Source organism: Melanotaenia boesemani, chromosome 3 (assembly GCF_017639745.1).
Source record: "Melanotaenia boesemani isolate fMelBoe1 chromosome 3, fMelBoe1.pri, whole genome shotgun sequence".
NCBI classification, from domain to species: Eukaryota; Metazoa; Chordata; class Actinopteri; order Atheriniformes; family Melanotaeniidae; genus Melanotaenia; species Melanotaenia boesemani.
The window spans coordinates 16,320,722-16,333,332 of record NC_055684.1 but is presented as its reverse complement, the minus strand read 5'-3'; the positions used below and the strand labels follow the sequence as shown (position 1 = coordinate 16,333,332).

The window sequence follows — 12,611 nt, the reverse complement described above, 5'->3', positions numbered from 1 at the left end:
CTTCTTCGGGGCCTGCTCCCGGTGGGATGTGCCTGGAACACCTCACCTGGGAGGCATCCAGGAGGCATCCTCACAGATGCCTGAGCCACCTCATCTGGCTCCTCTCGATGTGGAGGAGCAGCAACTCTACTCTGAGCCCCTCCCGGCTTACTGAGCTTCTCCTCCTATCTCTAAGGGAGCGCCCAAAACTCATTTTGGCCACTTGTATTCACGATCTCATTCTTTCGTTCACTACCCACAGCTTGTGACCATAGGTGAGGGTGGGAACGTAGGTCAACCAGTAAATCGAGAACTTTGCCTTTTGGCTCAGCTTCACCACGACAGACCGATGCAGAGTCTGCATCACTGCAGATGCCACCCCGATCTCACCTGTCGATCTCCCGCTCCATCCTTCCCTCACTCATGAACAAGACCCTGTGATACTTGAACCCCTCCACTTAGGTAAGGACCTCATTTCCGACCCGGAGAACACACTCCACCTTTTTCCTGCTGAGGGCCATGGTCTCGGATTTGGAGGCGCTGATTCTCGTCCCAGCTGCTTTACACTTGGCTGTGAATTGCTCCAGTGAGAGCTGAAGATCACGGCCTGATGAAGCAAACAGAACCACATCATCCACAAAGACCAGAGATCCAATCCTGAGGCCACCAAACCGGATCCCCTCAACACCTCCTCTGCGCCTAGAAATTCTTTCCATAAAATTTATGAAAAGAATCGGTGGAGTCCAACCCTCACTAGAAACAAGCCCGATTTACTGCCAGCAATGCGGAATAAGCTCTGGCACCGGTCCCTGTATGACAGGACAGCTCATTCAAGGGGGTCCAGCATTCCATACTCCTGGAGCCCCACCCACAGGAGTCCCCAGGGGACATGGTTGTATACCTTCTCCAGGTCCACAAAGCACATATAACTGGTTGAGCAAACTCCCGTGCCCCCTGCAAGACCCTGAAGACGGTGTAGTGCTGGTCCACTGTTCCACGACTGAGATGAAAACCACACTGCTCCTCCTCCATCTGAGGTTTGACTACCCGACGGACCCTTCTCTCCAGGACCTCTGAATAGACCTTACCATGGAGGCTGAGGAGTGTGATCCCACTGTACACAGCATTGACAGAGCACTGCTTTCCCGTCCTGAGCCGCCGGATGGTGGACCAGAATCTTTTCAAAGCCGTCCAGAAGTAATTCTCCATGGCCTTTCCAAACTCCTCCCATGCCCAAGTTTTTGCCTTAGCGATCACCAAAGCTGCATTCCACTTAGCCTGCTGATACCCATCAGCTGCCTCCAGAGTCCCACAAGCCAAAAAGGCCCAATAGGACTCCTTCTTCAGCTTGACAGCATCCCTCACTGCTGGTGTCCACCAACGAGTTCGGATATTACAGCTAAGACAGACACCGACGACTTACAGCCACAAGCTCTGGTTGGCCGCCTCAACAATAGAGGCATGGAACACAGCCCACTCGGACTCAATGTCCCCCACCTCACCCGGGACATGGTTGAAGCTCTGCTGGAGATGGGAGTTGAAACTCTTTCTGACAGGGTACTCTGCCAGACATTTCCAGTAGACCATCACAATATACTTGAGTCTGCCAGGCCTGACCTTCCTAGCCGCATTCATTCAGACCAAAGCAAGAATTTTGAGAGTAATTTGGTTCATCAGCTGTGTAAGGTTTATAATATTGAGAAGAGCCTCACTACCCCTTATCACCCTCAAGGGAAGGGTCAGTGCGAGCGTTTTAATCACACTTTCCACGACCTGTTACATACTCTTTCCCCTGAGCAGAAATGTAGATGGCCTTGCCATCTTTCCCAGGTCACGTTTGGGTATAAATCCACTGTCCATCAAATCACAGACAGGACTCCATACTTTTTAATGTTTGGGAGGGAGCCACAGTTGCCGGTAGATTTTTTAGTGGGGAGTGAAACAGAAGAGTATATTCCCTTAGAAGAGTGGGTAGAAGGTGGTAGAAGAACATCAAACATTAACGGCAGCCTACGAGTCTGTACAACAGAGAGTGGATGGTAAGATGGCCAGGAGGAATCTACAGAATTGTGACCTGGGGGTGGCCCCAGATTTTGTGGAGGGAGATCTGGGGTACACAAGGAACCATTCAGTCAGGGACGTAATAAGATTCAGGATTTTTGGGATTCCACTCCTTGTCCACCATCAGGACAAGGAATGGTGTATTCCATAGCTCCAACAGGACAGGAAGAGTCTCTTCGGCGGGTTCGCAGGACAGAGCTGAGAAGTATTCCTGAGACTAGAGGAGTTGAGGAGACTCGAGATGAAGGAGTGCAGGAAATACTTTTACTGAAGCTGAGGTAAATGATGGAGCTATAAACGTCTGGATCAGGTTCTGCACTGGAGAATGATGATGGGGGTGGAGCTCCTGGGAATAGAGTAATGGCTGATGTTTCGCTTATTCCAGCCCAGGAACCAACAAAGGAAACTGGCACACCCGTTGGTTCTGAGCCTAGGAGGACGACAAGGAAAACTGAAGGGCAGCATTCAAATCCACATAAACTGCCCCAGTCAGTTCAGATACATTTATAACTGTGTTGGAGAATCAGTGATGTTTTAAATCTTTGGGTCGGTGATACACCTTGATGGGGAGGAATGTAACAGGTGGCACCGCAGGGTGTCGCTCTGCCCTTGGGGCTGTTCATCTATAAAAAGGGAAGCGGCACCATACCAGGGAGTGCCAGTTTCCTGTTGAGTTGCCAGGATGTTGCTGGGCCATGTCAGTCTTGGTGCAGGTTGATTTTAGCAGCAATCAGGTAAATATGTTTTTTACATGTTGACTTTTATATATTGTGGATAAGTTTTTAAATGTAGTTTGTAATGCAGGGTTGGGATCTGCGTGATATTGGTCCTTGGAATAAGTATTTGACTGAGCGTGGGAAGTCAACGCTGCAGGTATGTTGTGATTATTGATGTGTTTTTTTTAGATTGAATTGAAGTGTTTTGGTTGTAGTATTTTTTTTTTTTTAATAACAGTTGTCGGGTTCCGTTACCTGCTGTCCTTTAAGACTTGTTTTTCAAGTTAGTCCACTCCTGGTCCGAGTTGTCTTTTATGGTTGTGATAATTGTAAGAGTGGACTAAGTGTTTAATTTTTTTGTTTGTCTGTTTCGTTTGTTTCGGTCACTCCCCTAAAAAATATTTTAGTCCTCCTGTCTTTAGCCGCTCTGACGCGTTTACACCTGACTCTTTTGCATGCAGATATGCAGTGTTAGTTTGCAGTGGTTTGAAGTGCAGTCGTGTGAGGTTTTGGTTTGGCCAGCTATCAGGGCCGGTTACCTAAGCAGATCATCCGCCTGTGTGGTGTGCGGGTATAGTTCAGGTTTGAGTAAACTGGTTCCGAGTTGGACACAGGAGGAAAATCCGGGGATGGTCCCTCATTGTATTTAATTAATAAATTGAGTTAAAACTTTACGTTGTTTGTTTAATTGGATTTACGTTACACAAGCCCCTTGGTAACATTTATCATATGGTCATTTCATGCTTTATTTTTCTTTTTATCCTCCACTCCTCATCCTCCTCACCACTCATTTTACAGTCTTTCTTTCTTTCTTAGATTGTGCTGACTACTTGTGCAATTACAGGCACAGATAGAGATGGACCCTTTCCTTGGGGCAATAACCTCATTCTATGGTGCAATAACATAATCTTCATCCTTAGTGTAATCATTTCAACTCATATTCTATACAAGCCATATCTGGCTCTTTTGCCTTTATTTATCTTTCTTTTTATCTTATTTATCTGTGTGTTGCTCTTTTTACTCATTTTGCTCTTTTGTACCTGTATGCTTATTTACCTGCTTTTTCTATTGTGCTGCTGGAATTTTGAATTCCCAGAGGGAGTCATCCCAAGGGATTAATAAAGTTAAGTCTAAGTTTCTAGATTATTGGTAAATGTCGGCTGTCTGTTCCTGTTATCATATACGTATTAGATCAGTTCAAGTTTTTCCACAATAACAGCAGGTAATTTACCTGCAAGACTTTTCATGTTTACAGAAAGTTTACTCTGATACTGTCCTGACATGTCAGGCACAGTTGATATTTATAGAATATTTAAGAAATATTCCCTCTTGTAAATGATACTTATTTTTGTATGTTCAAATTTAAGACTTAAATTTAGACACACACCCTCCTGCCAGGCCATTTGACTGAAATGACTAATGCTGAGTCAAAGCACATATTTAAAATGGTAAATACTGCTGAAAAAATGCAAGTGAATTAACTGTTTTCCAACATCCAAAAACGATCATAGACAAGACAGGTTCTTGAACATATCCAAAGTAATGTGTGCAAAAATAAGGCCTTGGCATCCTGTAGATTAACACTTAACCACCAAACGCCCAGCCAGTACCACCATTAGCTTCAGTGTTCACAGATAGCAGGTACTTAATACTCACACAGAAAACCTTTCTAACCTGGTTAGCTTCAAATTAACCAGTTATTTTATAGCTATCTGCCATCTTTTTCTTCATGTTACAACAGACACAAGCACTAATTGTACTGCTTGCTTCAACTTACTCATGCCTGCAGTTGACAAGACTTTTAATAAATTTACACAAAAACTTTATTTTTTGTTTCTATAACATTTTTTTTTTTGCATCAGAGCAGCTGCTGTGCTCTGCTAACTACATTCTTACCTTCAAGTTGATTTCTCTCTGAAAATGGCGGTCCTCTTATGGGTTCAAGTAAAGGCTCTACCCACAGAGAAAACCCAGAACAGAGTAAATGAAACAAGGCTGTTGTTTGCTGTGTGGCTGCACAAAGATGGTTAGCTGGATTATTTAAATGTTTTCTCTTAAGGAAATTATGTAGAATACTTATTCTTATTTTAAAACTTTTTTTTTATTGTTAAATATTATAGGTTTAATGTTGTTTCATTTACAACTCGTCAGATTTATTTTCTTCGGTGTAATAAAGGGTTATATGTTGGTTGCTACCTAAGGAGGGAGAAATAGGGTACTGCATTTTATTCACTTACGACAACACAGACACTGCACCACTGAAGTAAGATGAAGAGGAGGAAGTCGACAGATGACTTAGAAGTAGTTATGAACATCAGGAAACACTGCTATAATCACGCTTAACCCAACAGAGGAACCGACACAACCAGCAGCTGATTTTTCTCTCAGATTATTTCAGCATCTTAGACCAACAAAATGAAGAGCTTCTTTCTACTCGTCCTCCCATTAATTACAGGTAGAATAAATCTGCTTCCTGATTATTGATATTAGAAACTGTAAACTGAAACATTTCTGCCTTGTGAGGAATAACTAATAAATCAAATGTTATTGTAGACTATTTGTTGTACATCTTGGATAATTTGATAAAATGACATGACATGAACATTTTTCTGGTTTTTCAACAGGTCGTGAGCTCCAGAGTAAACCGAAAGGATGCAACAAGTTCATCTGCAATAAAACAAATGGAATATATCACATGTCTGAAACAACTAATCACAAATCAAGAATTCTAGAAAACACTCTCAAGGTGATCATCAAAGATGGTGATAACATAACGACACCTGACTGTGGGAAAAGATTTATACCGTCCCCTGGCTTGTATGAAGAACATTTTAAAATTGGTAAGTTTTTATTCTTTTTTTTTTTTTTTATTCAAATCCATTGATGTCTAAATTTTGCATATAAAGATATTTAACATAGTAAAATTAATTTAAAACTAATTACCAATTAAATTAATTAAATTGCACATGCAGAATCAAAGAATAAAAGTTTTTTTTTTTCCTATTTTGACTTTTTTGTTCTCTCTCATTAAGTCAAGCAATGTTCTCTTTTGTCTTGAAACATTCAAAACATTTTGTCAAGCAGACAAAAAAACAAAAAACAGAAAAAAGAAAAAAACACTAGAAGGTAACACTGCTGTATATCTTTTCTCTACTTCTAGGAAATGATCGTCCAAACCCATATAATCAAACAGCATATGTTACAGCTAAAACTACAATCAAATGTGATCACGAGGACATGTCCAGGGCTGTTTTTTTCTGCAAAGAAAAGGAAAATTTTACCTGTCAGAACTTTCAAACAACATCCTCTCTAAAGTCAGACGAGACGTTCACTCTCACAGAAACAGGAAGTGGTTTCAATCTGTCCATCAGCAATGTGTCCTCACGTCATGCTGGTTTGTACTGGTGTGGAGTGAAAGAAGGAGACAAATATTGTGTGTCTCTTATAGAACTAAAAGTTAACAGTAAGTAATTCACATCTTCAACATCTCAGGATCCATAATGTTTTAAGAAATGACTGATATACAAATTTTTATTTACAGCAATCACCAACTTCACAAGATCACCACGTGTTGGAGAGAACTTTACATACTATTGTAGATATTATGATTGCCACTCTTCAAAATTCATCTGTAAGGGAGAAGATCCAGCCACATGTCAACATCTTGTAAACAGCACAAAGCCTGATATGAGTTCAAAGTTTTCCATGAAAGATGATAAAGCAAACAAGAAAATCACCATAACAATGAAAGAGGTGACAGCAGCCGACTCTGGGACATACTGGTGTGGAGCAGAAACCACTGATGAACAACGCTGCAACACTTTCATCCACAGAATGATCTTAAATGTTGGTAAGATACACTCACGCTGAAAGTCCAGTTTGTCTCCAGTTTTACAAATTGTTAGGTATCAGCATTTTATTTAAATCATAATGAACAGAGTACATGGTGCCTCAGAGTGTTGGGGAAGAAGTTAATGTGTTTTTAAGCCATGAAAAGAAGAACAGAGGAAGGTGATACTGAAGGAGCGATCATATATGAAGGTGGTACATATTTATACTTTTCCTTTGGTTTAGAAGTGTGAAAAATATTAATGCAGTTGCTGTTTTTTCAGCTGGGTTATTTTAATCAAATCTTTATTTCACCTTTACCAAAAACAGTAACTTCTTTTATTTTTACTTCAGAAAAATATGAGGGGCCGTTTGAGACATCATTCAAAATTACCTTCTCACAGACACCTGAGAAATTTAAGTCATTCACACATTTTACAAAAACCTCTCATATATCATCCTGAAATCATTCACACATTATTTATTGGGGCGGCATGGCTCAATGGGTAGAGTGGTCGTCGCTACCCATGGGTAAGAGAGTCGGTGTGCAGCCCAAGGGTTGCTGGTTCGATCCCCAGCCGGAGTGCTCATACCTGAGCAAGATATCAAACCCCTAATTGATCCAGACAAGTTGTGGTTGAGCACCTTGCATGGCAGCTTCTGCCATCAGTGTCTGAATGAGTGTGTGTGAATGAATAATGGATAAACTGTGTAAAACGCTTGACACACTGTATAAATCTAATCCATTATTATTACACACATTTCACTAGTATGTACTTTAAAAGGAAGTAATTTCAATTGAAATGGAAGTCACATAGTAGAAAAAAAAACAGGAGCACATTTTCAAAACAAACCGAAGAGGAAGAAATTGGAGAAAACCGTGACAGATGTTTTGCGAAGACTTATGCTGTATTAATATCTGTTCAGTCGCCTGGATCTCAGTGAAGCAGCTGGCATCTCCAGTACTATTCTGGCCTCAGCAGAGACCATTTAGGGTTAACGTGACATCAGACAGACAACCGACAGTAGTAAGTCTGACATGCTAACTAGCCACCTAGCATAACTTGACCATTAGGATATACAGTGCTGTAAAACGAAGGCCTGGACAGCACTGTGAGTCATATCCTGGAGAATACTCCAAACACAGGTGAAGAGTATGTTGACCAGTGCCGTCCAGGTCTTCCTTTTACAGCACTGCATATCTTAATGGCCGAATTATTCTAAGTGGCTAGTTAGTGTTGCCTCATTCAGACTGGCTACTGTCAGTTATCCAGTTGCTGTCATTAGACCTAACCCTTCTAATAGTATCTGCTGAGGCCAGTGTAGTATTGAAAAAGCCAGCTGCTTCACTTGGTCATCATAAACTCATGACCACATCAACAGAATTAAACAAACCCACTGCCATTGAACAGAAGCAACACCTGCTATACTTTCTGCAAACAAGATGACAAGTTGAAAATGTCCGTGTCCCGGCCACAAATTTTAATATAACATTATAAATACAACAACACAGTTACTGTCTCTGTTACATAAGCACGATGCTTCTACACTGACTTAAACACTGACAAATGTCAACAGTAACATAGGGTTGAGAACTTCCTTTATCAAACACTGAGTCAAGGATGAGACAGAAAAGATTTCAGGATAGTGTATGAGAGGTTTTACTATGTGTGAATGACTTAAATTTCACGTGTCTGTGAGAGGGTAATTCTGAATAATGTCTCAAATGGCCCCTCATAGAAAAACACAGATACTTTCATGGTTACTTAATCTCTATTTCAGAGCTACTTTGCTCATTTTATGAGAGTTTAGCCTGAACTGCAAATGGTTCTACTCACTGCTTGCTTTAAAACAAAAACTGCAAAAGGAAATCAAAATATCCAAACAGTGACTTATATATTTTCTACTGGCTAAAAAGCAAGAAATTACATATTAATCTGTAGATGTTAGAGGCTCTGGTTGGATGTTCATGCTTAGACAGAGATAGACAAGATGTTTACTCTCTATTTGAAAGTGAACAGCTGGTATTGCTGTGTCACAAATTAAGCTACCACAGGTCTATGAAGAATGTCAGTTATCATCAAAAGCACCAAAATCCTCAGTTACTGTACCAACCATTCAATTTGAAGCATTATCTGCATCCAAATTTGAACTGGTACTGTATATGAAACACTATTGGATATAGGTGATTTTGACTTAATAGTTCAGTGAATGATTTTTTTTCTTTTTTTTTTTCCTATGTTCAGAGTGGCTTATGGATGTTTTCATATTATAATGTGCACTTCTTTTTCCTTTCATTAACCACATCACCAACATCACCTGCTCCTTCAAACAACTCAACAACTACAGAAGCTGAGAAATCGACTGGTAAAACAAAAAGAGAAAAAAGACATCTTCAACATTAGGTTATTGTAGAATCAATAAATCTCAACATTGCCATGTTCAGTGAATGTTTTCCATGTTATGTGGTGTATTTTGCAGGTATAGCAAACTATCTGATCATTGGTGCAGTTTTGCTGACGCAGCTGTTGGTGACTGTTATCATTGTTTTCTACAAACGTAAGAACAAACATTTTCTTCACCATCATGAGGCATATTCCATACATGTTCTGTTTATGCGAAAAACCTTTTTCACGTTCATGTCTTGTACAGATTGAATAGCCTAATGTTTCCGTCTTCTCAGTAACATTTAGTTTTGCAATTTTTATTAAGAGAAAAACCAACAATGAAACACTTTTTTCATCAGCCTAAACTCATACACTTTGCTTATCCCCCTTTTTTTCTCAAAGGGGAATTACACTAATTTCATCACAGTCATTAGGTATTTATGACCGTGTCTGACAAACAAATCACTTGTGTAAAACAAGTTATTTTAACACAATACACTGAAAATAAAATAATAGAAGAGGACTGTTTCAGTGCACTACACAAGCATTGTGTTTACTGGTCATAATTACACTGTTTACTTGTAGTTGTTTATTTTTTGTTTTTGTGATTTATTTCTGGCAGGATTTTCACAGTCAAACAACAAAGGAAAGAGAGCTACAGAAGAGCATCCCGGAGAAGTTAGTGTATGAATGGCTTCTCTGTATAAGAACATTGAGGAATACAGTGAAACTTTGGAAGTTTCAAGTATTTTTCATTTTGTTCTTTTATTTATCTGCTCTGTGCAGGAGTTTGTGTGGAAAATGGACATTGATTGAATTGAATGCAAACTGCTTAAATTGTATTTTTCATTAATCTTTGGAAGGATCATGTCTATGAGGAGATACAGGAGACCCTCTGGAAGCCAGAGCCACAAAATGCAGTGACTACCATCTACACCACCGTAGAGATGCCCACAAGAGAACCTGACTCAGTGCATTACTCAACTATTAACTTTCAAAGCAGCTCGGCTGGTGCAAAGACTGTGGCCCTTCAACCCAGCTCGTCTTCCTGCCTGTATTCTGCTGTGAAGCCCAGCAAAAGGCCAACTGGCTCCACCATGAATCAGCCTTGCAGATTTACAGACAAATCTCTGACCTATTAGGAATGTGTCTGAGTCTTTTTCCAACACGTACTGTGTGATCTTGCTGCAGCTCCAGAACACTACTCAATCTAGAAGGGGGAAGGAAGCGTGCTGTAGCTAAAAAGTCATTCCTACCATACTGTGCTTGTTTCATGGAATTATTATAAAAAGTGTAAAATCCAAATCAATCCTTTTGGATTTTTTTTTACGGCTTTAAGTTTGTAAAGACTTACCATGTCATTGCATTGTTGCTGATCATGTCACTGTCTCCTGCCGCAGCCATGTCAGAACTAGAGTTTTAAGTGAAAATGTTGTAATTTAAATTTAACTGAATTTTTCACAAGTTTCAGTGCATAATTTTCATTATCTATGGAAGTGCTGAGATTATAATCTTGTTTTTTGTTCCTGCTATGTTTAGAATAAAGGCAGGTTCAAATAGCTTTGAAATTCATACTGACTTTGTACTTTATAACAAATAAATCCTAAAATTTTTATAGTGCTTTGACTCATATATTTCAATTTAATTTAATTCAGGTCGAATCAAACCCTCATTACACAGAGTAGTGCGATGAGATTGCTGGTCACTCTGGTAACATAAAACACACAAGGACAATGGTACAGACACATTGAAATGATTGGAATTTATATATTAAAATAAAATCAATTAATTATTTTTAAGTTGAGATTTAAAATAAATATTTTAACTGCTACTGTGTCAAGGGAATACTGATAGGGTAGGTGTTACACCCACACCAGGCCCTGCCACGGACACACCCACAGCTGCCACGTATCACCGCAATCCCCAGAATACTAATCAGTCAAACCTGCAATCAATCTGATCACTTGGCTTTATATACTCCAACTCCACATCCACTTCCCGTCGGACCTTGTTGTAACATTGAATTTAACTTCCGTGATCTCCCCTTCCCGGTCCCGACTCACCTCGCTGATCTCTGGACTTCAGTGTTTGCTCCTTGGCTACTCTTTGTCATAATCTTCTGTGTTGTGATCATTTCCATAAATCCTCGCTTAAACTCTGATCGGTCTGTGGGGTCCTTTGTAACAGAAAGGTGTATAGATAACTGCTTTTAACAACTGAATGCAATAACATTCATAAACATCACAACACTGAAACTGCCCTCATCAGTGTAATCTGGCCTGCACTCTATCCTGGTTCTGTTGAATCTTAGTGCCACTTTTGACACAATAGATCACAGCATCCTCTTGCACAAGCTTAAGTACTGGATCGTAATTTCTGGTACTGTGTTACAATAGTTTATCCTATCTTTCAAACATAACATATTATATTGCAGTCAATATCCACATGTCTAGTTTCTCTCTAATAAAATATGGTGTCCCACAGGGGTCAGTTTTAGGAAAATGTTTATTTTGTTGTTACGTTTTTCCCTCTGGACACATGGTGGGTTTCTTTTACCTTTATGTCGATGACACACAGTTTAGTTTACCTATTAGTGCCCCTGATATGTTGCATTTAGTACATGACTGCTTTCATAATGTTTAAAACAAGTTATCATAGAACATTCTAACACTCAGAGCAAAACTAAGGTTATATTTCATGTTAATTGTATATGTTGTTGATATTGGTCTCCAACTGATAACAAATACTGCTATCTGCAGACAGTTTTGGGGAACACTTGAAGCCTGTTGCAGAGAAGCCAATACAGAAGTGCAAAAGACTGCAGTTCACCCCGCTAGGGGCTGGCTCCAAAACAGAGTCAATCCCCACAGACTCCCATGGTAAAAAGACCAACTTCACAGCAGAAATAAACATGTTTAATGCCTGGTACAAAAAACATTTTAGGATTACTAGGTCAAGTTTACCTTCATGAAAACTGTGAGGGAATTTTTTCTAACTTATCCATTTGGATGTGCCTGTCATAGGCATGTTTGAAAAAGATGCGTCACAGCAGCGTGGTTCTTCCACTGCTCAGTGATCAGTCCGACACGCAGTGATGCGGGGAGATATTTCAGCTCCACAAACAGCAACATTTTTGATGTGTGTGTGAAGCCAACAAACTTCATTAAACATCAGAGAATCTACCATAACACAGAAGCAGAAGTGATGATGCGAAAGAGTAGAGGACGAGTAGGGGGACAGGTGCTGCTAGGGAAGAGACAGACGTTACTCTGAGTCCTTTGGTGCTGCAGGCACTATCAGGTACTATCAGAGGAATAAAATGTAAAGCTGGTGGATTCTGTACACATAGCAATGATACTGTTTTTTGGGGAAGTGATTTACGTCTGCCTGCTGCTAGATTTAAGTTTTGTGTTGATGTTTAACCAACAGAAGTCCCTACAATATTAAAACTAAGGCTTCCTCTTTAGTTCAGATGTGCAGTAATAAATATCAGCCACTCATTGCTGACAGCTGAGGTTATTCGTGATCTATCTGTTGAGCCTGAAAAAAGACTTTCATGAATAATAAGGCATGCCTACAGAGACTGTGAGGGCAGGGGCGTTGCTAGACATAGGGCTCAACAGGGGCCCAGGCCCCCCAT

At 40.1% G+C, this 12,611-nt stretch overlaps 1 protein-coding gene across 2 annotated transcripts; it reads left to right on the top strand.

Annotated features, from left to right (window-relative positions):
• Nucleotides 1-5,050: 5,050 nt before the first annotated feature.
• Nucleotides 5,051-10,579, top strand: LOC121637034. 2 transcript variants are annotated; one of them, XM_041980926.1, is made up of 8 exons: nt 5,051-5,211; nt 5,381-5,596; nt 5,917-6,219; nt 6,298-6,606; nt 8,937-8,951; nt 9,066-9,143; nt 9,594-9,655; nt 9,835-10,579. In XM_041980926.1, the coding sequence occupies exons 1-8, from the start codon at nt 5,172-5,174 to the stop codon at nt 10,111-10,113; spliced, it is 1,302 nt and encodes a 433-aa protein (XP_041836860.1). In that variant the 5' UTR covers nt 5,051-5,171; the 3' UTR covers nt 10,114-10,579. The 2 variants fall into 2 exon arrangements, with proteins under 2 accessions (XP_041836860.1, XP_041836859.1); XM_041980925.1 differs by having other exon boundaries at nt 8,934-8,951.
• The last annotated feature ends 2,032 nt before the right edge of the window (nt 10,580-12,611 follow it).